Genomic DNA, 26,870 nt, shown 5'->3' with positions numbered 1-26,870 from the left:
AACAAATTTAACACCTTCTTACATTGTTTGACACAAGTCAAGCAATGGGACACGCCCAACTCAAACATTTTTCATGCAACTTTTTTGGAACGAATCAAGCAACACAAAACAACAAAAGAAAGAGGTTTTATAGAAAATTATTTTGAAATATTTAGTTTAATATCAACCTTACGTGACAGTCTGTTGAAATTCTGTAATGTTCTCCAATGCCATCTAACACTTCTTTCTTGTGGTCCCATAGTCAAAGACCGTGATTACAAAATGGCAACTTTCCGTTTGCAAGTCCCCACAAAACCCAATTTCGATATCAATACTACACACATCTCTAAATTTACAAAACTATGTTTAGTTAATAGAAGAAATATATATATTCAATATTAATTCATCCGCAAAACGCAACATATCAGCCAAATTCATGTAGCTAAGCTACGTTATGCTACAAAACTTTCTACACATAGGTGTATTTTTGCTATGGTGATATGCTAGTAATATACCTCAACACATTAAGAGGTTTATGGTCAATCTCTCTCCAATATGTTAATTTTTTAAGTATAAATAACTTTGAAACTACCATAACTAGTCTTTTTATTTAATTTTTTTCACTCGTCAACCTCACTGCTTCGGTGTCGCTACGATCACGTTTGAAACATAAGTACGAGAGATTATCTTTCTTCACCTATATTTTAAACCTGTACTTTTGACCTGTACTTTTTTTACATACAAATTTGTACATGTAGGCTTCATAATACACACTGACAACATTAAAAATATAATTTTGAATATTAACGTAATGACTGATAATTGCGTTACCTTCATTCTGCGCTTCTAGTGCAACTTCATACAGGCTAGCTCTGGTTAGTTCTGTATATATATCCGTGAAAAACAGAGGACATAAAGCCAACCAATCATTGTCCGTGATCACGGAATGCCTACAAGTTTAGAAACCCCCACTATGGTTGAGAAACGCCCACTTTCAGTCTGCAGATACCCCTGTTTCAACGCCGTGGCCACTGTAGCCATTTTAGCCCTGACTGGAGAACCCCATAGCTTAGGGCAGGGGGATCCAGAAAGCAGGATTCAGAACCGCTGGGCGTCCTCTGTGTGTTGGAGGGTACTAATGAGATCATGTTCTGTTCCAGCTAGGAGATATGTTATGCGTGTGGGATTGGTACGTCAGTGTTTGAGAACTGCCAGTTTCAGCATAGCTTGAAGGCGATGAAAACTTTCAGGGAAACTGCATTTTCTCTGAAATCCCAGGAGAGCGTAAAATGTATTTGAATAACAGCAGGGAAGTTGTGAGCATGTAATATATATGTAGCTATTAAATCTGCAGGATGGCTTGATGTATGCCATAACTCCCATTTATCATTTTCATCATTGCACTCCTGATAAAAATAAAAATACACCTTCCATAGGTTCTATCTTCCTGAGTTATGGGGTTTTACTGTATAAAAAATAGAAATCTAAATTTTTCAAAAAAGAAAGCACTATTTATTAAACCAAATTGGAAAAGTTTGTGAAAGACTAACTACATACCAAAAGAAAAGAAACACAGAATATGTAAAACCTCAGAATTTAGTGAAGCGATTAGGTTATCAAAGCAAACAGGATACTAGCAACACATGTCTAAGAGGAACCTTAGAAACATTCTCTGTATGTCTGAACTCACTAAAGCTTACGTTGGAAGAAAAAGAGCGAAAAGATGGAAACATAATGTAGTAGAAAGTAGAACGGCGTAGAACCCAGTCTGACAGGCCTTTGAGCTTCAGCTGTGGGAGAAAATTTGGAGTTGTTCCAGATGAATGAATGTTGAAATGCTCTGGATTTTGTAAAGTCTTTCCAGCTGAATTATTTGAACTATTTCTCTTGCACTCTGTTGAGTAGAGATGAAATCACTGCAGCCAGACACTTGTACATGTCACGTCCATCTTTCTAAAGAAATATTAAGTATGCACTTAGATCTTTTGTTTTCGTAAGGCAGACACTCTGTGATCACAATGGCTAATTAATTTTCTTTTATTTCTTTTGTACCACCATGGTCTTGGCTGTATGTCTTAGACAGTCCTTATTAAATGGCTTTGATTAACCCATCTGAAAGAACTTGATTTTATCTTTCTTAACAACTAAAAGAATGTTTAATAATTATAGGTTTTCAAAAATTTAAGCAATGATTTAACTCTAAACTTTAAAAAAACTATGAAATGACAGACAATAAGAGAGGCACTGTCAGAGTCTGTGTGTGTGTGCGTGTGTATGTGTATGGTGTACTTGTATTCATGGCTTCAGTGTTTCTCAGTTGGTGCTGGAGGTTCTCAGGTGCGCTGGATGGCAGGTGCGACCTATCTGCTGATTGCACGGAGGAGTACTTAGGCGGGAGGCTGCCAGCACTTGAAAGCCAGAGTGTTTACCTTAGTGGTAAGAAGCTCAGTCTCTACTGATTTTTGCTTCGTTCATGTGCTTCTAGTAACTTTTGTATTTGCTCCCTCGCAGGTTTTTACCTGAGGCTTTGTTTACTTTGCTGAGACCCGACTTCGTTCCAGAGGTTCTCTGACCAATCTGGATAATCATCTACTGAGTATTGGATCTGCCTTCTTGTGGATTTCTCTCCCAACTGTTTGTACTTTTCAGACACGGACCAAGCTGGCGGCTTCCCACTTCCTTCAACTCCGGGACCAAGGCATAAGTGTACCCTGTTCCACCCTCCATCACAAGCATCGGCACCTGTGTTTCACCTGGTTTGCACCAAACCAGCACCTGAGAAGACAACTGAGCAACCTCACTTCGCAAGCTAAGACTCTGAATCTCTCTACCCCTCGTGGTTCAAGCAACACCAATTTAGTAAGCCATTTCTCAGATCTTTTATCAGTTGCTATATATTGTCAGTTTATTCACCAGTCCCTTCTCCTTTCTTCCTGTACAGTTGGTGTTTCCAGTTTTCGTCCCTGATTACTTTGCTGACAATAAAAACACGTTAAACTTTACTTCTGAGTGTTCTCTGTATGTGGGTCACATCTATTTCAAGAAAAATGACAGGCACAATGCTGTTACTGATGAAAAATACTCACCTTTTCATATCATATGTTTTTATGTTGCTGATAAAACTAACAAAAATGCAACATTGCTAAACCTTGGACCGTGCAGGAGACAGTTTAAGGACCGTGTCTGTAATATGTTTCAATATCAGCACAGAGTGCAGCTGACGAGCATTACTTACACCAGGAAAAACAACATGGGTAAGACAGGCCGTCAGAGGAAAAGGTCTGTCATTTTAAACTTCTTACTGAAAAGTCCTGCCTAAACTGGACACAGACATTTAGCTTTATAGGGTAGCCTTATGGATTTAGATATTGTTCATCTGCATGAGCAGCAGGAAGAATAACAAAAATATAAGATGGGAGCAGATAACGTTTGGGTTTTTCAGCTACATGTTTGGAAGACATTCAGGATTATTAACTAGTGTCTTTTTGCCTGGGGCTCACTTGCTGAAAGAAGATTTGAAAATTGCACTTTGTTCAAATCCATGAAATTATCAGTCTAGTAATTCTGGCTCTTTGCTTAATCATATATTTAATCTTCCACACTGTATTCCTCCATTTTGTGGGACAAATGTTTAGCACTGTTGCCTTGGAGTAGGTCCTGGGTTCAATTCCAGGTCTGTGGTTTTCTGCATGGAGTTGGCATGTTCCCCAATGTTGCCACACCTTTAATGCACTTTAGACCTACATGAAACACTTGGTATTAATACAGACATAAATGCACACACTGGGTGAGGAGGATGGAGGACTTGGCACAAGGGGTATGGAATGGTCCATTTTTCTCCTCTGCTTCTGTGCTGGCACCAGTTCAGTGGGGACCAGTGATGTGGAGATGAATTTGGGTTTTAGCAGTCTGATGAAGGAGAGCCAGATGTGGGGGGCATCCCCAATGGCTTGATGTTTGAACAGGGCTCGGGTGGCATTGCAGCTTGGTGGGTTTTTGACTTGCAGCCTGTGGTTCTCTGAGATGTGTCGGGCTCACTATGAGCCGCGAGGTGGGACGGACTGTGGTGGGGATCCTTTTCCTCTTGGTCTCTCTGGAGATATCTCACCAGGCTGGATTGCACTGTGCCCTCTGTCCTTCTGGGTTTTGGCCACCGCTGCAGCTACAGACTATAAATGGATGATGGATGGATGGATGTATTTAAAAAAAAAAAAATGAAAATAAAGGGTGCTCTATTTCAAATGTAAACCTTAATTTTAATTTATGATTAGCTCCTCTATTACTGTATCTCTGGTTCTTATAGTTGTCTAATTTAAGCCTTATTTGTAGTTTAATGCAGCTGCTGGTTTAGTTGATCAGGTCTGACTATGACTTCTATTTCAGAAACTTATCTCATCATATAATATTCCTATTGTTTGCAACCTTATTTTAGTGTAAAATTTCGTATTTTTAATGCAAACTTTTTATAAGTGTGAAAAACAAAAAGCACAAATGAGCTAAAAGGCCAACATTTATAGCACAGTCTCTGGATGCAAAGCAGCTAGAAAATGTCCTGTTTTGATGACCTTGGATCTCTAGTAAAGTTAAGAAACTGTTTCTTGCTTTTTCAGTATGATTGTGTAATTGGATCAGGCATGTTTCTGTATATATTGTATATACTGCATGCATAATTAAATTTGTCATTAAATTGTTTTCCTTAGATCATACATTTGCTAATTAGAAAAAACACATATCTCTGTAGTTTATTTTTATTAAATTAAAGATTGGTTTAAATAGTAGTGTAGGTAGAGTCATTCCTATTGTTGTTGATTTGTCTTTTATCAGAACAAACCCACTCTGCTGTATTGATCCAGCTGCTGTCACAACATATTTAGAACTGAACCCACAGAATAAGGAGAAAAAGGATTGAACACTCCTATTGGCCTGTCACCACGCCACCGCCGCCTCCATATTTCCTAGACCTTCTCCTCTGGATGAATGCTAACGAACAAAATAGATCCCTCCTGTAAGCAGCTTTGGCCCAGATAAGGGCGGTACAAGTTTACCACCAGGTTGTAATTAACTGTTGTGAAAGTGATTAATATTCTGTCCACAGAGGTGGATTGTTAGCTTCCAATGACCTGTGAAGTGGAGCTTGAATGTTTGAAAGAAAGAAAAAAAAAACAATGATTATTCTCAGCTCTCCTTCATGAAGGTATCTGAGGATATTTAACTAAAAACCACAGGACTGGGACAATTATGATTATGACTTTTAAACAGTCCAGATAATTATTAAACAATGTCCTAATTCTATGAGATAATTTGGATGTTTGTGCTGTTTTGTTGACAGGATGATGATGTTGATCAGCTTGTTAATCAGTTAGTTAATTCGTGTTAGACAGAAACATCACAGATGATCACAGACATATAACAGAAGTCCAACCCATCATCTGAACATGGAGAGAGGGTGGACCAACTGCAGACCTACTAAGACATGGACATGACACTTAAACTGACAGGCTGGACAAAGAAAGCATTAATTACAGAAGCAGCCTAGAGGTCCGTAATAAGTCTTGAGGTGCTGCAGAGATCCAAAACTCTGGAGTGATAATCTGACCATAGGAAAATTGTTAGATGTGAGGTTCACCTTCCAGCAGGACAACCACCCTAAACATACAGCCAGAGATACAACGGATGGTTTAGATCAAAGCAGATTCATAGGTTGGAATGGCCTAGTCAAAGTCCTGACCTAAATCCAACTGAGAACTTGTGGCAAGACTTGAGAATGGATGTTTACATATGTTTTCTGACAAAAACCATTTTAGTCAAGTCCTCTCATCTGTCTAAATGTGTAAAGCTGTCAAGAGACAAGAAACAACAAAAAACATGCAGCTGGTATTGCCTCAGGAGGGACTAACAAAGCATGCCATGCTCTTCAAATGTTTAGCTTAAAGAAAGTTGTATTATTTTTCACAGTGATTCTCTACTTTGTGTTGGATTATGATGAAAAATCCTAATAAATTACATTTAAGTTTGTTGTAAAGTGGCCAAATCTGAACATATTCAGGAAATATGAACATTTTTAAACTGAATCTAACAGTATAAATGTGTTTGATTGATTTGGGATCCTTTACATTTTTCTATGTAACAAGTGGTCAAAGACCTCCTCCGAAATCTGGATCACAATGTTTTAGGTAACAGTCATGATCTGCAAAAGGAATCACAATTCTCCCCATATACATAGATTCAGTTCTTTCAAATGGCTAATCATGCAGTTCATTCAAACCAATGTAGAGGTCTAAGGTCACAATAAACAGGACTTCTTCATGAAGAGAAACTATCCTTCACCAAAAATGGGTCATTTGTACAAGGAACTGTGATTTGTAATACTGCATCGTGCCTTGGTCATAATAGCTACCTCACCTTTAGCTTAGCCACAAAAAGACTGAAATCTAGCAAAGTATTGTCAACTCATATGTTGATATCATATATCATAAAAAGCAGTTATGTTAGGTTGGATTGAATGATGTAAGTTGAAAGCAAAAGTAAAGTAGTATATGGATAGTGACAAATTAAATCAATTTTATTTATATAGCATCAATTAACAACACACGTCGTCTCAAGGCATTTCACAAAGTCAACTCAATCGAATCATCCATATTTCAAATCAGGTTCATACATTCCAATTAATCCTAACTACCAAACAGTGCAGTCAGATTCAGTTATTTATTCAAATTGGTTAAAGGCTTTTCTATTTAAGGAAACCCAGCAGATTGCATCCAGTCAGTGACTTGCAGCATTCACTCCTCCTGGATGATCATGTAGAGACAGTGGACAGTCACTGGTGTTGACTTTGCAGCAATCCCTCATACTGAGCATGCATGTAGCGACAGTGGAGAGGAAAAACTCCCTTTTAACAGGAAGAAACCTCCAGCAGAACCAGAACCAGGCTCAGTGTGGGCGGCCATCTGCCACGACCGACTCGGGGTTTGAGAGAACAGAGCAGAGACACAAAAAGAACAAAGAAGCACTGATCCAGGAGTACTTTCTATGGGAAGGAAAAGTAAATGTTAATGGATGTAGCTCCTTTAGTCGTTTCATCTAGAAAGAAAGAACAGATCAACTCTGAACCAGTTTTCAAGGTTAGAGTCTGAAAGAGAGCACATAGAGTTAGTTACAGTAGAAGCTCAGTCAGTAGCCATGTCTAGGAGAGAGAAAGGGTTAAACACTGAAAGACAGGGCCATGTGGATCATCTGTAGAAGGTAAGCATTAAGTTGTTGCCAGCAGAAGCTCAGAAGATGCCCCTCTCCAGAAAGGTGTCACAGGTAGACACAGAGTCCGGCCAGGTGTAGCTTCTAGGAAGAGAAACGAGAGAGCATAAAGTTAAAAACTGAAATAACAGCAAATAATGCTAAATTGGAGAGTAGTGTGAGAATGTAGCGAAGAGGGTGAAAGTGGTCATTATCTCCTCCAGCAGCCTAAGCCTTTAGCAGCATAACTACAGAGATAACTCAGGATAAACTAAGCCACTCTAACTATAAGCTTTATCAAAAAGGAAAGTTTTAAGCCTAGCCTCAAAAGTAGACAGGGTGTCTGCCTCACGGACTAAAACTGGGAGCTGGTTCCACAGGAGAGGAGCCTGATAACTAAAGGATCTGCCTCCCATTCTACTTCTAGAGACTCTAGGAACCACCAGTAAACATGCAGTCTGAGAACAAAGTGCTCTGTTAGGAACATATGGACCAATCAGATCTCTGATGTATGATGGAGCTAGATCATTAAGGGCTTTATATGTGAGGAGGAGAATTTTAAATTCTATTCTGGATTTAACAGGGAGCCAATGAAGGGAAGCTAAAATAGGAGAAATATGATCTCTCTTTTTAATTTTCATCAGAACTCTTGCTGCAGCATTTTGTGGACATCCTGATAGTAAAGAATTACAATAGTCCAGCCTTGAAGTAACAAATGCATGGACTAGTTTTTCAGCGTCACTCCTGGATAGGATATTTCTAATTTTGGCAATGTTCCGGAGATGAAAGAAGGAAATCCTAGAAACCTGTTTAATATGGGATTTAAATGACATGTCCTGGTCAAAAATAACACCAAGGTTTTTTATTTTATTATCAGAGGTCAATTTAATGCCATCGAAGTTAAGTGATTGACTAAGCAGTTTCTTTTTTAAAGACTCCGGTCCAAAGACGACAACTTCTGTCTTGTCTGAATTTAGAAGCAGAAAATTTAAAGTCATCCAAGTTTTTATGTCTTCAAGACATGCTTGTAGTCTATCTAACTGGTTGGGTTCATCAGGATTTATGGATAAGTAAAGCTGAGTATCATCAGCGTAACAATGAAAATGTATCCTATGCTGCCTGATAATATGACCTATTGGAAGCATGTACAGGGGTTGGACAATGAAACTGAAACACCTGGTTTTAGACCACAATAATTTATTAGTATGGTGTAGGGCCTCCTTTTGTGGCCAATACAGCATCAATTCGTCTTGGGAATGACATATACAAGTCCTGCACAGTGGTCAGAGGGATTTTAAGCCATTCTTCTTGCAGGATAGTGGCCAGGTCACTACATGATACTGGTGGAGGAAAACGTTTCCTGACTCGCTCCTCCAAAACACCCCAAAGTGTCTCAATAATATTTAGATCTGGTGACTGTGCAGGCCATGGGAGATGTTCAACTTCACTTTCATGTTCATCAAACCAATCTTTCACCAGTCAAATCCCCCGAGACCCCAACAAGCTTCATGCTACAATCAGTCATTCACCCATTCAACCACTGACAGTGGTGAGCTACATTTAGCCACAACTGCCCTGGGACAGACTGACAGAAGTGAGGATGCCACCATCAGCAGGCAAGGAGGGTGTGTTGCCCAAGAAGTCAACGAGGGAGACAGACAGAGCAGGGGTTGGAACCGGCAATCCACCGGTTCCAGAAAACTAAAACTTCCAGATTCAGAAAAGGGTTTTGGTGGATGTGGCAAGCAAATTTACTGCATATTTCATAAACTTGTATATACTCATCTTGAACTTCTTCCATTTTCTTGCTCCAACAGTTGTTGCCTTCTCACCAAGCTGCTTGGCTATTTTCCTGTAGCCCATCCCAGTCTTGTGCAGTTTTAATATTTTATCCCTGCTGTCCTCACACAGCTCTCTGGTCTTGGTGGAGAGGTTGCAGTTTGTTTGATTGAGAGTGTGGACAGGTGTCTTTTATATTGATAATTAGTTCAAACAGATGCAGTTAATACAGGTAATGTGTGGCTGTTTATGTTGTTGTGGAAAATCCACAGTTGGTTCCAGTTTTTATTTATTTGAGTTTAGCCTCAGAAACCTACCAGCACAGCTAATGTAATCTTTATTGTGTTGCTGGAAATATGTACTGGTGCATACATTTAGTGTGTGAGAAAATCTTTTCTGTTATTTATGAAGTTTTAATCATTTGATAAATTTGTGCTTCAGTCCAAGGGAAACATTTCCTGTAGCTATTTACTTTCTAGTGAAGAGAAGGTAATTAGTCACAGTTCATTTTCATTTATTTATTAATGTTTTTTCAAACACAATGCAACCAGAACATTGTGACAGGCTAATTTAGCATATTATACTTATGTGTTGCATGCAGAACTTTCAGCAAAATGGTTAATTTTCAACTTTTGTCTCTGCTTAAGCTTTTCTGCTCAGAAAACAGAGAAACTGTCTTCATGACACATCATTATGAAATTCCTTATTTAAAAATACTAAATAACACCAAATAGCAAAAAGACACAGCATATAAAATATCTGACTTACATACTAAAATAAATAATGCATATATACAGGTCCTTCTCAAAATATTAGCATATTGTGATAAAGTTCATTATTTTCCATAATGTCATGATGAAAATTTAACATTCATATATTTTAGATTCATTGCACACTAACTGAAATATTTCAGGTCTTTTATTGTCTTAATACGGATGATTTAGGCATACAGCTCATGAAAACCCAAAATTCCTATCTCACAAAATTAGCATATCATTAAAAGGGTCTCTAAACGAGCTATGAACCTAATCATCTGAATCAACGAGTTAACTCTAAACACCTGCAAAAGATTCCTGAGGCCTTTAAAACTCCCAGCCTGGTTCATCACTCAAATCCCCAATCATGGGTAAGACTGCCGACCTGACTGCTGTCCAGAAGGCCACTATTGACACCCTCAAGCAAGAGGGTAAGACACAGAAAGAAATTTCTGAACGAATAGGCTGTTCCCAGAGTGCTGTATCAAGGCACCTCAGTGGGATGTCTGTGGGAAGGAAAAAGTGTGGCAGAAAACGCTGCACAACGAGAAGAGGTGACCGGACCCTGAGGAAGATTGTGGAGAAGAGCCGATTCCAGACCTTGGGGGACCTGCGGAAGCAGTGGACTGAGTCTGGAGTAGAAACATCCAGAGCCACCGTGCACAGGCGTGTGCAGGAAATGGGCTACAGGTGCCGCATTCCCCAGGTCAAGACACTTTTGAACCAGAAACAGCGGCAGAAGCGCCTGACCTGGGCTACAGAGAAGCAGCACTGGACTGTTGCTCAGTGGTCCAAAGTACTTTTTTCGGATGAAAGCAAATTCTGCATGTCATTCAGAAATCAAGGTGCCAGAGTCTGGAGGAAGACTGGGGAGAAGGAAATGCCAGAATGCTAGAAGTCCAGTGTCAAGTACCCACAGTCAGTGATGGTCTGGGGTGCCGTGTCAGCTGCTAGTGTTGGTCCACTGTGTTTTATCAAGGGCAGGGTCAATGCAGCTAGCTATCAGGAGATTTTGGAGCATTTCATGCTTCCATCTGCTGAAAAGCTTTATGGAGATGAAGATTTCATTTTTCAGCACGACCTGGCACCTGCTCACAGTGCCAAAACCACTGGTAAATGGTTTACTGACCATGGTATCAATGTGCTCAATTGGCCTGCCAACTCTCCTGACCTGAACCCCATAGAGAATCTGTGGGATATTGTGAAGAGAACGTTGAGAGACTCAAGACCCAACACTCTGGATGAGCTAAAGGCCGCTATCGAAGCATCCTGGGCCTCCATAAGACCTCAGCAGTGCCACAGGCTGATTGCCTCCATGCCACGCCGCATTGAAGCAGTCATTTCTGCAAAAGGATTCCCGACCAAGTATTGAGTGCATAACTGTACATGATTATTTGAAGGTTGACGTTTTTTGTATTAAAAACACTTTTTTTTTATTGGTCAGATGAAATATGCTAATTTTGTGAGATAGGAATTTTGGGTTTTCATGAGCTGTATGCCAAAATCATCCGTATTAAGACAATAAAAGACCTGAAATATTTAAGTTAGTGTGCAATGAATCTAAAATATATGAATGTTAAATTTTCATCATGACATTATGGAAAATAATGAACTTTATCACAATATGCTAATATTTTGAGAAGGACCTGTATATTTAACATATGAATTTAAATTTTTTTTATGTTTATTTCTATCACAAATAATAAAAGGCACACCATAAATAAACACAAATGCATTTTTCACCTCATCAGCTTCTTCTCACTGCATGAACCAAATGCTTGCAGGAACCTGATGACCATAGTCCTCAGTTGCATGTTGTTTCTATGAATATTGTCATTTTTTTCTGTGCCTCAGCTTAACTGATGCCGACCGACAGCATCTCGGCTAATGCTGAGTTGTAATGCTTCATAAATATCAGAGTTGGTGCAATCCGCACAATTCACAGGGAGGCCGAGGCAATGAGAATAAATGAGTTTTGACAGTGATTGATGGAAAACAAAAACTGAGATGTTTCGCTTTTAGCCAAAGAAAACTTTTGCTGTTTGTTTTGTTATTATACAGTATATAATACTTCATTCCACCCCAAGTCCTCCAAGCACGTGATGTAAAAAAAGTCATTAGAGAATGAAAAAGGCAGATTTTTGAGACCTTAAACATGCCGTTTTAGCAATGCTAAGGACAAAAGAAAATGTTTTATTTTTAAGAAGAGAAAATCTGTTAATTGGGAAAAATGCTGAAATGTAGAAATATAAACCAGTTGAAGGTATAAGGTATAATAATTAATGTTGCTCTTGTATAAATAATCTCAATAGCGGGTCTTTATGTAGTGGTGGAGTTTTTTCTAAAGCCTTTTATGTCTGTCATCATTTAACTAAGCAATTGAAAAGAGGCTTGAAGAACATCCAGTGGTTCGGTGCAGTGAGCGAGCATCACTAAAGGGCTAGAAGAGAACAAAGAGTCCACCGCCAATTTGATTTTAATATTAAACCTATTCAGAGAGCTAATGTAGTGTCTGCAATGTCAGGCTGTTCTCTTTTAGTTTCCTCATCCTTTCCTTCCTGTGTCAGATTTTTGCCAGTACATCTGTCTGAATGCAGTGACCTGATCTGCCAGTCCTAGGTCAGATGCCTCTCAAACACGGCCTGTCATCCATCCATCCATCCATCCATCCATCCATCCATCCACCCACCAATTCATCCATCCATCCATCCATCCATGCAGAGTGTGAAGAAAAGTAAATTCATATTTTCTGCAGATGAATTGATAAGGCGTGGATGTTCAGGAGAAATCAGATCATAGGGGTCAGGGGTTATAGGTTTAATATTTTCAATATATTTTTCATTCTCCAACTGCAGGTGGATCTACATACAAACAATTTTTTGGTGATAGATTTTGTTTTACTTGCTGTTATAAATATACCGTATAGTTTAAAATCTTTTGTCATCCCTTTGCTAGTTTTCAAACATATTACCCAAATCCATAGGAAGACAGCTGAAAAAACGTTTTTTCAACATTTTTTACTGTAAGGTTGCATTGCTGCTGTTAAAAGATTAATTTAATTGAAGGATTTTTCCACATCTTTCCCAGAGGTGCCAATAAATATGAAGGGTGCTGTAAATGTTAAAAAGAGTAATATCCACTGACTTGACAGTTTTGTTACTAACAAGTTCAGTCCGGCATTTCAGACAAATCATCATGTCTGAGGGAAGGATCTCTATCAAATTCTGCCAGTAAGTTTTCTGACACCTGGAGGAAAGGTTCCCTGTTGCATCAACTCTAGTCCACAGTGAATACGAACATCTTTCCTTGGCCAGGTAGTGCCAGAGAGTTTATAATTGAGTTGGGACTTTGGAAATGCTCATTAAGACATTGTCAGTCGCCATAGGAGGCCACGCTCAATGTGTTTAGACACCACTGAGACCGCATCTATCCCCGAGCCTCGCTCCTCTCCAGCTGGAGGGCAGAAGTATTTGTCTGTGCTCAGGTGTGCATGTGTGAGTGTGCTTCAGCACTGACGTGTGCATTCGTGTGTGATTGTGTGCATAAAGTTTAATAAACTCACAGGTCTGTGGAGCACCATCTGTTTGCACCGGTGTTTGATTGCGGAGGAGCTTGTTGTGAGGCACACCCTTCTCAGTCAGTATGTCACTAACTAGTGATGGTAGCAGCTGGCTGTTGTCTTGCACTTTGTCCTTGTCTCTCTGTGCTGAGAGCTGCTTTAGAGTTAAGCAAGAATAAATACAGTGTATGTATATATATATATATATATATATATATATTCATATATATATTCACAATAAAATTGTCATTTAAAAACTGCTTTTTCTATTTACTCAGGTTATTTTTGTCTGATATTAAAATTTGTTTAATGATCTGAAACAAAAAAAGCAAAAGCCAAACAAATCTGCAAAGGAGCAAATACACTGCTCTAGAAAAATAAAGAGATAACTTAAACAACACAATATAACTCCAAGTAAATCAAACTTCTGTGAAATCAAACTGTCCACTTAGGAAGCAACACTGACTGACAATCAATTTCACATCTTGTTGTTCAAATGAAATAGACAACAGGAGGAAATCTTTGGTGATTAGCAAGACACTCAATAAAGGAGTGGTTCTGCAGGTGGGGACCACAGACCACTTCTCAGTACCGATGCTTTCTGGCTGATGTTTTGGTCACTTTTGAATGTTGGTGGTGCTTTCACACTCGTGGTAACATGAGACGGACACTACAACCCACACAAGTGGCTCAGGTAGTGCAGCTCATCCAGGATGGCACATCAGTGCAAGCTGTGGCAAGAAGGTTTGCTGTGTCTGTCAGCGTAGTGTCCAGAGCCTGGAGGCGTCCAGGAGACAGACCAGTACACCAGGAGACGTGGAGGAGATCGTAGGAGGGCAACAACCCAGCAGCAGGACCACTACCTCAGCCTTTGTGCAAGGAGGAACAGGTGGAACACTGCCAGAGTCCTGCAAAATGACCTCCAGCAGGCCACAAATGTGCATGTGTCTGCACTAACGGTTAGAAACCGACTCCATGAGGATGGTATGAGGGCCTGACGTCTACAAATGGGGGTTGTGCTCACAGCCCAACACCGTGCAGGACGCTTGGCATTTGCCAGAGAACACCAGGATTGGCAATTTCACCACTGGCGCCCTGTGCTCTTCACAGATGAAAGCAGGTTCACACTGAGCACATGTGACAGACGTGACAGAGTCTGGAGACACCATGGAGAGAGATCTGCTGTCTCCAATATCCTTCATCATGACCCCTTTGACCCTTGGGTCAGTAATGGTGTGGGGTGGCATTTCTTTCCATGTGCTCGCCAGAGGTAGCCTGACTGCCATTAGGTACCGAGATGAGATCCTCAGACCCCTTGTGAGACCATATGCTGGTGCGGTTGGTCCTGGGTTCCTCCTAATGCAGGACAATGCTAGACCTCATGTGGCTGGAGTGTGTCAGCAGTTCCTGCAAGATGAAGACATTGAAGCTATGGACTGGCCCGCCCGTTCCCCAGACCTGAATCTGATTGAGCACATCTGAAACATCATGTCTCGCTCCATCCACCAACGTCACGTTGCACCACAGACTGTCCAGGAGTTGGTGGATGCTTTAGTCCAGGTCTGGGAGGAGATCCCTCAGGAGACCATCCGTCTCATCAGGAGCATGTCCAGGTGTTGTAGGGAGGTCATACAGACACGTGGAGGTCACACACAATACTGAGCCTCATTTTGACTTGTTTTAAGGACATTACATCAAAGTTGGATCAGCCTCTAGTGTGTTTTTCCACTTTAATTTTGTGTGTGACTCCAATCCAGGGCTCCATTGGTTAATACATTTGATTTCCATTGATGATTTTTGTCTGATTTTGTTGTCAGAACATTCAACTTTGTACAGAACAAAGTATTCAATGAGAATATTTCATTCATTCAGATCTAGGATGTTATTTGAGTGTTCCCTTTATTTTTTTGAGCAGTGTATTTTTTAACAGCACTGGTGTATATAGCGTTTGTTATACATGTATTTGTTGTAAATTATTATCTGTAGTTTTTATTGTTGTAGAAGTTGTGAAATATTAGATCACCCGGCATCATAGATCCCAGATGGTCTTAGTCTTAGCTCCAGTATGATCCATCAATTGATTATTTAATCCCACTGCCCGGCCTCAGTTTAACCGGTAAATAATACACACACACACACACACACACACACACACACACACACACACACACACACACACACACAAATACACACACACACCCTGAGGTTGACAGTTCCTGGGTCACAGCTTTCCGCTGCTCACCAATTTCATTCACGATAATCTGATTGACTGTCCAGGAGTATGCGGACCTGTGGTAAGAAGGGATGTTTGAGGAGAAGTCAGAAAATCACCCATGTATGTAGATGAATATACTAAATCTAGAATACCATTATCATAAAGCCTAGAACAAAAATGTATTCCTGATGTCCCCCTGAAGCCATGCAATATTTTAAAAATGACAGTCTTCTGTGATGAAGTTCTGTGATTATCTTTCCATAAAATAATTTTGGGGCAATTTATTTTGTTTTTGGTTGTTCTCTCAGTCTTTTATTTTCATTCTGAGGAGCACTAGGCAGCATTATTTTTTCATTTCTGTCTGTCAGGCTGTGTTTTCAGGGGTGTGAATTGTGATCCTTTGTGTTTTGTGCTAGGGCACCACAGGAGAAGGTCAATGCAGAAGAGAGCTCATGCAGCATTTTTTAGTTAGACAGATGGATGAAGTTTCCAAGGATATGACAGCTAACACCCCCAGAAGGACAACAAACTCCAACAACACTGCAACCCTTAAATAAAAGTTGGTTTCACCACTCCAACTCTGGTTAAATAACTTGCTGTTATTTATTCAGTGGAGCTAACATTTATATTAGAGGTGAATTATGCAAACAAATTATTATTGCTGCCATGATCTTTTTAAATGCAGCATGTCCCCAATTCTATCATAGATCATGGGTGCTGGCAGACCAAAAATGGATTGAATATCTAATTTAGCTCTTTGCATGTGAGTTTCATGAATTCTTGCTTAAAGGAAAACACAATCCTAAAACCCAACCCCAGTGCTGTATTTAGACTATTTTAACATTACAACAAAAGGATGGATGGATGGATGGATGGATGGATGGATGGATGGATGGATGGATGGATGGATAAATGGATGGATGGATGGATGGATGGATGGATGGATGGATGGATGGATGGATGGATAAATGGATGGATGGATGGATGGATGGATGGATGGATGGATGGATGGATGGATAAATGGATAAATGGATGATGGATGATGGATGGATGGATAAATGGATGGATGGATGGATGGATAAATGGATGGATGGATGGATGGATGGATGGATGGATGGATGGATAAATGGATGGATGGATGGATGGATGGATGGATGGATGGATGGATGGATGGATGGATGGATGGATGGATGGATGGATGGATGGATGGATGGATAAATGGATGGATGGATGGATGGATGGATGGATGGATGGATGGATAAATGGATAAATGGATGATAGATGATGGATGGATGGATAAATGGATGGATGGATGGGTGGATGGATGGATAAATGGATGGATGGATGGATGGATGGATGGATAAATGGATGGATGGATGGATGGATGATGGATGATGGATGGATGGATAAATGGATGGATGGATGGGTGGATGGATGGATAAATGGATGGATAGATGGATGGATGGATGGATGGATGGATGGATGGATGGATAAATGGATAAATGGATGATAGATGGATGGATGGATGGATGGATGGATGGATGGATGAATGGATAAATGGATGGATGGATGGATGGATGGATGGATAAATGGATGAATGGATGGATAAATGGATGGATGGATGGATGGGTGGATGGATGGATAAATGGATGGATAAATGGATGGATGGATGGATGGATGGATAAATGAATGGATGGATAGATGGGTGGATGGATAAATGGATGGATAGATGGATGGATGGATGGATGGATGGATAAATGGATGGATGGATGGATAAATGGATGATAGATGGATGGATGGATGGATGGATGGATGGATAAATGGATGGATGGATAAATGGATGGATAGATGGATAAATGGATGATAGATGGATGGATGGATGGATGGATGGATGGATGGATAAATGGATGGATGGATGGATGGATGGATGGATAAATGGATAAATGGATGATAGATGGATGGATGGATGGATGGATGGATGGATGAATGGATAAATGGATGGATGGATGGATGGATGGATGGATGGATAAATGGATGAATGGATGGATAAATGGATGGATGGATGGATGGGTGGATGGATGGATAAATGGATGGATAAATGGATGGATGGATGGATGGATGGATAAATGAATGGATGGATAGATGGGTGGATGGATAAATGGATGGATAGATGGATGGATGGATGGATGGATGGATAAATGGATGGATGGATGGATAAATGGATGATAGATGGATGGATGGATGGATGGATGGATGGATAAATGGATGGATGGATAAATGGATGGATAGATGGATAAATGGATGATAGATGGATGGATGGATGGATGGATGGATGGATGGATAAATGGATGGATGGATGGATAAATGGATGATAGATGGATGGATGGATGGATGGATGGATGGATAAATGGATGGATGGATAAATGGATGGATAGATGGATAAATGGATGATAGATGGATGGATGGATGGATGGATGGATGGATGGATAAATGGATGGATGGATGGATAAATGGATAAATGGATAAATGGATGATAGATGGATGGATGGATAAATGGATGGATGGATGGATAAATGGATGGATAGATGGATGGATGGATGGATAAATGGATAAATGGATAAATGGATGATAGATGGATGGATGGATGGATGGATAGATAGATAAATGGATGGATGGATGGGTGGATGGATGGATAAATGGATGGCTAAATGGATGGATGGATGGATGGATGGATGGATGGATGGATGGATGGATGAATGGATTGATGGATGGATGTTTGCCATCATAATGGTACAGGTTATTTTGAGGTTACAGGTTATTAAAGCAGAACTTGGAGACCTTGATCTCTGTTGCCCCAGGAGCACTGAGAGGGATGTGTGTTAACAAACAGCTCTGAGGAACCTTTAAAATGGATGGGTTTGCTGTGGCTCTGATCCTGTTCTGCATAGTGTGTTTTTCTTCATAAAACATCATTATCTGCTCTCACATCTATTTATTTTAAATTATGATCCTAATGTTTTCTTAGAGACACGGCAGACACCAATAATTCTGGGAAATAAACACTTCTTTCTTCGCTTTCCCACTTTTAAAGCCTTGCACCCTTATATGTTTTTCTCCAGACTCTCCCAACTACAACATATGAATTAGAGATTGTGGCCAAGGACATGGCAGGAAGTGAGGTGGGCCTAACAGGAACAGCAACGGCTACCATCACCATCACAGACAAGAACGACCATGCCCCAGAGTTCACACATCCTCTGGTAAGACACACTGGAAACTTATGGTGAAAGCTGTCCCTCCTCCTCAACTCTCCTCTCTATCAAATGCAACGTCTGCAGATCTGTTATAAATTGGATTTGTTTACCCCTCTGGGGAAGAAAAAACGTTGGAGTTCACAAACATACTGCATTTGTTCAAGAATGTGGGATACATAAACAGAAACAAAAGCTAATTTGTATCATAGTGCTCTGGTAATAAGTTCTTGCTAATTAATCAAATTATTGTGGCACAAGTGGTTAAATGAAGAGGAAAAAACTTTTCTGAGAAAAGGATATGGAGACAATTTGCAATTAATTAGTTTTATAAATCAATGGGTGGAAAAGAAGACAGCTAAATTACAATTTTTACAAATTAATTTAGTTAGATTTTCTTGTGTTATTTGATGGTGATTTTTAAATATATTGACAGAGATGACTAATAATAATTTTAGTCAGGGTTGTCCCAATCTGATCCTTTGAACTGGATTTGACTATGCTCTATAATATGTCCCTTTTCCATGGGCTCTACTCCACTCAGCCCACTTTGTGACCTATATCAGTCCTGTCTTTTCTGAAATCAGTGTTGGAGGACATGATGTGTTTATTTTACTTTGCATGTTTGTACTTGAAACGAATCTCATGTTTGGTGGGTTTACACTGAACCATAAGACAGTAAGGGTTGATAGTGAAACAGCACACATCCCTGCTGGATAGCTGGAGGCGGAGCTTCGAGCTATACCTCCAGCTATCAGTTGGTCAATAGAAACACATCAGCTTTCATGCTGAGTAGAGCGAGATCGAACACCCAGTGGACCCATGCGTTTCTGGAACCGTGTATGGAAAAGAGGCATAAATAAACATCCCGAAACGCATGTCCAATGACATGTGCTGCCTCGTGTGGCTTTTCAATAGAATCAGAATCAGAATCAGCTTTATTGCCAAGTTCGTACATACAAACAAGGAATTTGACTCCGGTACGCTTTGCTCTTTGGTTTTGTTTTTGTATTACAGAATATACAAATTTACAATGTACAATATACACATATATAATAAAAAGGTGCATTTGCAACATCTGTATGCTGTTGTTCTGTACTATATTGAATGTTCAACAGAGAAACAGCCTGGGATAAGAAACTGTCTCTGTGGCGGCTGGTTTTAGTGAACAGTGCTCTGTAGCGCCACCTGAAGGTAAAGCTCTGAACAGTTTATGTGCAGGGTGTGTGGGGTCTGCAGAGATTTTAGAAGCTCTTTTCTTGACCCTTGACCTGTATAAGTCCTGGATGGAGGGAAGGTCAGCTCTGATTATTCTCTCTGCAGTCCTGATTATTTGCTGCAGTCTGGACCTGTCCTGTTTTGTGGATGATCCAAACCACACTGAGATGGATGAAGACAGGACAGACTGAATGATGGCAGTGTAGAAGATGACCAACAGCTCCTGTGGAAGGTTGAACTTCTTGAGTTGCCTCAGGAAGTACAGTCTCTGCTGGGCCTTCTTTCAAACAGTGTCTATGTGTGAAAACCATCTCAGGTCCTCAGAGATGGTGGTTCTTAAGAACCTGAAGTGGTCCACATCCGATACAGTGTTGTTGAGGATGGTGAGGGTGGTGTATGGGGGTGGTGTTGTCTGAAAGTCCACCACCATTTCCACAGTCTTGAGTGGGTTGAGTTCAAGGTAGTTCTGACTGCACCAGTGTACCAGCTGATCCACCTGCTGTCTGTATGCAGACTCATCACCATCCTGGATCAGTCCAATGACAGTGGTGTCATCTGTAAACTTCAGGAGTTTCATGGACGAGTCCGATGAGGTGCAGTCATTTGTGTACAGGGAGAAGAAGAGTGGGGATAGAACACACCCCTGGGGGGCACCAGTACTTATTGATCTGGATCAGGAGAAGATGCTCCCCAGTCTCACCTGCTGCTGTCGGTCCGTCAGGAAGCTGTAGATCCACTGACAGGTGGAGGCTGGGACGTTGAGCTGGGTGAGCTTCTGGTGGAGGATGTCTGGTATGATGGTGTTGAAGGCCGAGCTGAAGTCTACAAACAGGATCCTGGCGTACGTCCCTGGGTGGTCGAGGTGTTGCAGGATGAAGTCTAGACCTAAGTTAACAGCATCATCTGCCGACCTGTTTGCTCGGTAAGCAAACTGCAGGGGGTCCAGCAGGGGGCCTGTGATGTCTTTCAGGTGCTTCAACACCAGCCGCTCAAAGCATTTCACGACCACAGACGTCAGGGCTACAGGCCTGTAGTCATTTAATCCTACGATGGTGGGTTTCTTGGGAACCGGGATGATGGTGGATCGTTTGAGGCAGGAGGGGACCTCAGATTTCTCCAGTGACTTGTTGAAGATCCTTGTGAAGATCGGAATGAGTTGATGTGCACAGGCTTTCAGACATGATGGGGAGACGTTATCAGGTCCTCCAGCTTTCTTTGTTTTCATGCGCTGAAAGAGCTTATTTACATCTTCCTCGGAGATCTTTAGTGCAGGCAGAGGATCTGAAGGTAGGGGGTTGGTTACTTTATGGGAGGAATTTGTTCCTGAATGGGATGTGGAGGAGATGGTTTGAGGTGTGAATGGCTTCTTGTCATGTCTGCAGTAGAAGCCATTCAGACGGTTGGCCAGAAGACGACTCTGTTCAGGATGGGTGGAGGGGCTCCTATAGGCAGTCAGGTTTCTCAGACCAGTCCATACAGCTGAAGTGTCACCAGTAGAAAGGCTGTTCTTCAGCTTCTCACTGTAGCTTCTCTTGGCTGCTTTGATCTCCTTTGTTAGTTTGTTCCTGGCCTGCCTGTACCGCGCCCAATCTCCACTGCTGGGAGCTTCTTCCTTTACCCTGCGCAGATTCCTGAGATGTGGAGTAAACCATGGCTTGTTGTTCCCAAAGGTGCAGAAGGTCTTGGTCTGCACACACATGTCCTCACAGAAACTGATGTATGATGTCACCACATCAGTTAGTTGGTTTAGGTCAGTGGCTGAAGTTTCAAAAACAGTCCAGTCTGTGCATTCAAAGCAGGCCTGTAGCATCTGCTTTGATTCCTCAGTCCACTTCTTAACAGTGTGAACCTTGGGTTTGGAAGCTCTTAGTCTCTGTCTGTAGGTTGGGATGAGGTGGATTAGATAATGATCTGAAAAACCCAGAGCAGCCCTGGTAACAGCATGATATGAGTCCTTTAAAGCTGTGTAACAATGGTCCAGTGTGTTTTTGTCTCTGGTGGGACACTTAATATGCTGTCTGTATTTGGGGAGTTCATTGGAGAGGTTTGCTCTGTTAAAATCTCCCAGTATTATGATGAAAGAGTCCGTGTATTTTTTCTCCACGTCTGTAATCAGCTCAGCAAGATGTTTTTCAGCAGCAGAAATGCAGCCATGCGGTGGAAAATATGAGCTGATTATTATAAACGAGGAAAACTCTCTCGGTGAATAAAACGGTTTACAGATTATGGAAAATGACTCCAGATCAGGACTACATGTTTTTCCAGGACTTTTACATCTCTGCACCAACCTTCATTTATATAAAAGCAGATTCCGCCTCCTCGTCTCTTCCCTGATAGCTCCGCGCTGCGATCCGCTCTGAACAGCTGGAAGTCCGGCAACAGCAGTGCTCGGTCCGGGTTGTTTTCACTCAGCCATGTCTCGGTGAAGCAGAGAACCGCTGATCCGCGGAGGTTCGTGTTTTTACCGGTGAGGAGAAGCAGCTCGTCCATCTTGTTGTTGAGAGAGCGGACATTTGCCAGATGGATTGAAGGCAGTGGTGTTCGAAGTCCTCTTTGGCGGAGCTTTACCAGCGCGCCAGCACGGTTTCCCCTTCGACGCTTTCGGCGCAGTATCCCATATAGAGCCGCAGCTCCGCTTGCCAGAAGCTCAGTGAAGCTCGGATCAATGAAAGATGGTGAAACAAATCTCAAGAGAGGACTCTCTGATGTTGAGAAGTTCCTCTCTGCTGAATGAGACCACAGAATTGTGGCTCGAAAACATAAAAACACACAAAAACAAAGAGAGAGCGAAGCTCCGAGGCTGCCATCGTTGGTGCCATCTTGGTTGTGAGTACAAAACAACAGCATACAGATGTTGCAAATGCACCTTTTTATTATATATGTGTATATTGTACATTGTAAATTTGTATATTCTGTAATGCAAAAACAAAACCAAAGAGCAAAGTGTACCGGAGTCAAATTCCTTGTTTGTATGTACGAACTTGGCAATAAAGCTGATTCTGATTCTGAACTTGTATTCATAACTGTCAGGTTTAAACAACCTACAATACTTATAACAACACAAAAAGAAAAGAGAGACAAAGTATTAGTTATTTTACTCGCTGTGAGGAGAAACGGTCAAGATGTGCTCAGTTACAGATCTCGCACCACTCTGAACAACATATCTCCGAATCCTCTTTTTATTTAGGGTGGTCCGTAGTTACAATGAGAGTTGCTGCTCTGAAGGATGGGGGAAAACAACAGCTGCATCGTAAACAAGTCATAAACAGCTTTATCCATTAACAACACATTTCTAACAGTCCTCTTTCAGCTTCCAGGGCCAGTTGTGCCTTTTGTTCAGTGTAATCAGCCTTCATCTTTATGACCTCCTCAACTGGACTGCTTCCTTTCCCACAAGCTCAGCTCCTATTTATGATCTTTGCCTGCAGACAAACTCATCACATCCTTTCTCACACATATATCATGAAAAGTTATATAATCAAATAATCAAGTTAATAAATAGGAGAAACTATAAGACAAATCTCTATTCAATTATTCCAACAATAACCTACAGCAATTTAGTGTTATAGCAGTGTAGATAACAGCCATCAGTTGAAACCTGACTTGGACTGGGTAAAAATGACTAGTGAACATCGTAAAGTGTCCACCGACCAAAGAAAAGCATTAAATAAGTTAGAGAGCTTTTGCTCGACACTGCTTTGCAGACTTACAAGAAAAAATTGTTAATCTGAAGCAAAATCATAAAGGACTGAGAGACGTGTCAGAACTCCTTGAGGACTGTTGCACAATATTGATACATAAAGCCTTGGAATACATGACGTGTTTTCCCTTTATGTCTGTATGTTTTTTTCCTCGTATGCTGAAGGTACAGCTTGGTTGAAGTACAGATGAAAAGAGGTGCAGAGTCAACACATATTTGAGAAGGAATGGGAATAATAGTGTTCAAGTCTTATGGTTTGTTCAGTCAGCGATAGCTAAAGGAAAGGGGTGGAATGCTAACAAGCTAAACTGGAGTCCTCCAAAGGCATGATATGGAGTATAACTTGTATAAAGTGGCACCCATTGTCAGTTTGTGCCACCACATCTAAAATATGTCAAAAGTTACCTGTTTTGCTATTTCCTTATCCCTCTTAATCCCTTCTTTTTACTGCTGGAGGTGAGGAAACAGAAGGAAGAAAGAATGAGACCTGGTAGCCAAAGACCCTCTCTGTGCCCTAAGGTGTAGTTGTAGCACTTGAGTTGTGTGTTTTTTAATGGAATTGCCCACAGCTGTTGTCAAGTTCTAAGACACATGGCACTTTGCCCCAACCAGCCCTCCCCTGCAGCCCTCCTATGATGCATTGAAGTGTCAAAGGAGCTTGTAAGGAGTGCAGCTCAGATGTAAAATGTTACAGCTCAGAGGGCTCGGCAGGGCCTTGCAGAATGCACCATGTCCATGTCCGTGTTAATGTTCTCATTTCTCATTGGGAATAGATCCGTTTAACAGCATGGAGAAATGGAGCTTTTATAAAACAAGTGTTTGAAGACGTTAAGCTCCTGAATAAATCCTCTACCCTCCACTGTCCCTGACTGCCTTTAGCCTGCCCATGAATCTCCTTTGACCTCTCAGATGACTGTCATCATGTTGTGAGGCGCTTCAGAGCATGCATCAGCAGCAGGGTTTTTATAGTTCAACAAAGCAAAAAATGAAAACTCAAATTAAGAAAACACTTTCTTTAACTGAAAGAATAAAAACTGTAATTAAAGGGGAAAACTAACTAGCTATAACTATTTTCTGTGTTTATAAAATTACAGATATAATTCACTTTTTTTTTATGTTCGTCAGTTTATTTTTATGCCTTGTGAGCTGATGTGAATCCATCTTTTTCCACATGAGCAGTTTAGGTCAGTTGTTGGCACCATACAGCACACCAATAGAAAAACTAACAAATCCAATCTGAAAACTAATTAAACGTAACTGAATTAGAGAGAAAAAGGTCACAGGGAAATAAAACTAAACTATAATCAAAAAACTATTACAACCTTGATCGGCAGCAGCTTTCGTTCCTTTTTAAACAGTTTGAAAAACATTCTGTTAAGTTATGAAAAGTTTTAAACTTAACGCATTCAGAAGGAACCTGAAATGTATATTTTGGCATCCACCAACTCCTGCAGAGCAGATTTCACTTTTATCCTGCTGAAAAGATTTCAAATAGATGATGGAGAAAGAGAATTTAGTCCAGCATAAGTTAAACTTTCAGTTACATAACCTTTAGTTAAGATAAATAATCACTAAGTATCACATGATTAGTCAAACAGTTTAAATAGTGTTCAATGAACAAAGTATTAGAATAGTATTAGAATTGTAGAAGCAGTACTAGAAATTAGACTTTGTAACAATGTGGTTAGGTTTCATGGTCCTAAAGCCACCAGAACGCTTCCAGCATGATGTTTTCTGTGTTTTTACTGATAGATTATTAATGATCCCATAAATCATTAACTGTGTTTTAAACAAACTCTACTCAGTGTAGAATAATTCAGTCCAGATTTGATCAGTCTCAGTGTTTCAGATGTTAAACTACAGATGATCACATGAAGTCCAGATTCCTTCAACTGGTGAAGTAGACCTTTAGCTTCACACTCATCCAGAAACTTTAAAACTAAAGCAAGTTCATTGCAATTCTTAAACACTCAATTTATTCTACACTACATTCTGATCATATGCTTAATATTGTGCTGCCAGGACTGCCCTGACCCATTGGGGTATGGACACTGTGTTTTCTGGTATCTGGGACCAAGATGTTAGCAGCAGAGGCTCAAAGATCTGGAAGTTGTGAGGTGGAGCCTCTACTGATCAGACTTTTTTGTCCAAGATATCCCACAGATGTTTGACTGGATTGAGATCTGGGAAAGGCTTGAATTTCAGCAAATCAGCACTTCAGCCTCCTTAGTGTTCTCGCAAGCTATTCCTGAACAACTTTTGCCTTATGGCAGGGTGTGAAATCCTGCTGAAGGAGGCCACAGCCATAAGAAAATAGCTTTTCTCCACAGGTTTAGTCTGAAGCTATCCAGCCTCACTCGCAAAGATTTGCAATGCACTATCCTGTGTACTCTGACACATTTTGACCATAAAAATTAACTTCCATAGCAATTTAAGTTACAGTATACAGCTGTTATGATTGTGGTTTGTTGCTGAGGACCCAAACGGCAACAGGACATAGACAGACCTATGATGAAGATTGTATTTAATGAACTTACAGAACACGATGAAAACTAATAGGAACCAGGGCAGGAGCAGCAGTAGAGTCCAGCAGAGATTACTGGAAGGGACACAGATGAGTGTAATTAACAGCATGAATGGCAACTGTGAGGGGAACACGCACATGTAACTGGGGTAAAACTGACCTGACATAGTACGACCAAACGGAGAAAATGATCAAGATTCAAACCAAAAGGTGAGAAATAAATTCAGAAACAGGATGAATTAAATAATTGTGTAAAAGGTTTCAATATCAAACAGGAACTAGGATCTACAGAGATAACCATAACTAAAGACTGCAACTCAGAGCAGAAAATAAATACAGAACAGAAACATGAGGAATATTAAAACTAAGGAAGGACCTGAGTAAGGAAAGCAAAGAAGGACAAATACCAAACTTAAGCAAAAAAAAAACAAAATCAAAGTCCCAAAGATTATTGCAATAGCTGTCTGTGGGATTGGACCAAATAAACCACCAGTAAATGTTAAATGCCCATCAGCCTCTCCCTGTGTTAGAGTTAAAAAGCTGATAATTACAGACAAGTGAATGAATAAGACACAAGGTGAACCAAGCAAGTTTGACTTGCAAGGGTGAGACAGTCCTCTGCCAAACAGCGACTTCCTTCTCACAAAGAGAAAATCCTTG

The 26,870-nt window shown here is 40.6% G+C and overlaps 1 protein-coding gene and 1 long non-coding RNA gene across 2 annotated transcripts in view; both read left to right on the top strand.

Moving 5' to 3' along the window:
• The window catches only part of cdh13 (cadherin 13, H-cadherin (heart)), a 614,670-nt gene that overhangs the window by 426,395 nt on the left and 161,405 nt on the right, over nt 1–26,870 (top strand). Inside the window, exon 9 of the mRNA XM_047353799.1 lies at nt 18,637–18,777. Within this exon, the coding sequence (XP_047209755.1) occupies nt 18,637–18,777 (141 nt within the window). The remainder of the gene's footprint in view (nt 1–18,636; nt 18,778–26,870) is intronic.
• On the top strand, nt 2,281–2,971 carry LOC124860461. Its single transcript, XR_007036364.1, has 3 exons — nt 2,281–2,415; nt 2,491–2,838; nt 2,921–2,971. It is a non-coding gene; the product is annotated as an uncharacterized LOC124860461 (long non-coding RNA).

The sequence above is a fragment of the Girardinichthys multiradiatus genome, chromosome 2 (genome assembly GCF_021462225.1).
Source record: "Girardinichthys multiradiatus isolate DD_20200921_A chromosome 2, DD_fGirMul_XY1, whole genome shotgun sequence".
In the NCBI taxonomy this organism is placed as follows: domain Eukaryota; kingdom Metazoa; phylum Chordata; class Actinopteri; order Cyprinodontiformes; family Goodeidae; genus Girardinichthys; species Girardinichthys multiradiatus.
Note: the sequence above shows the minus strand (reverse complement) of the source record. Positions and strands in the feature narration are given on the sequence as shown.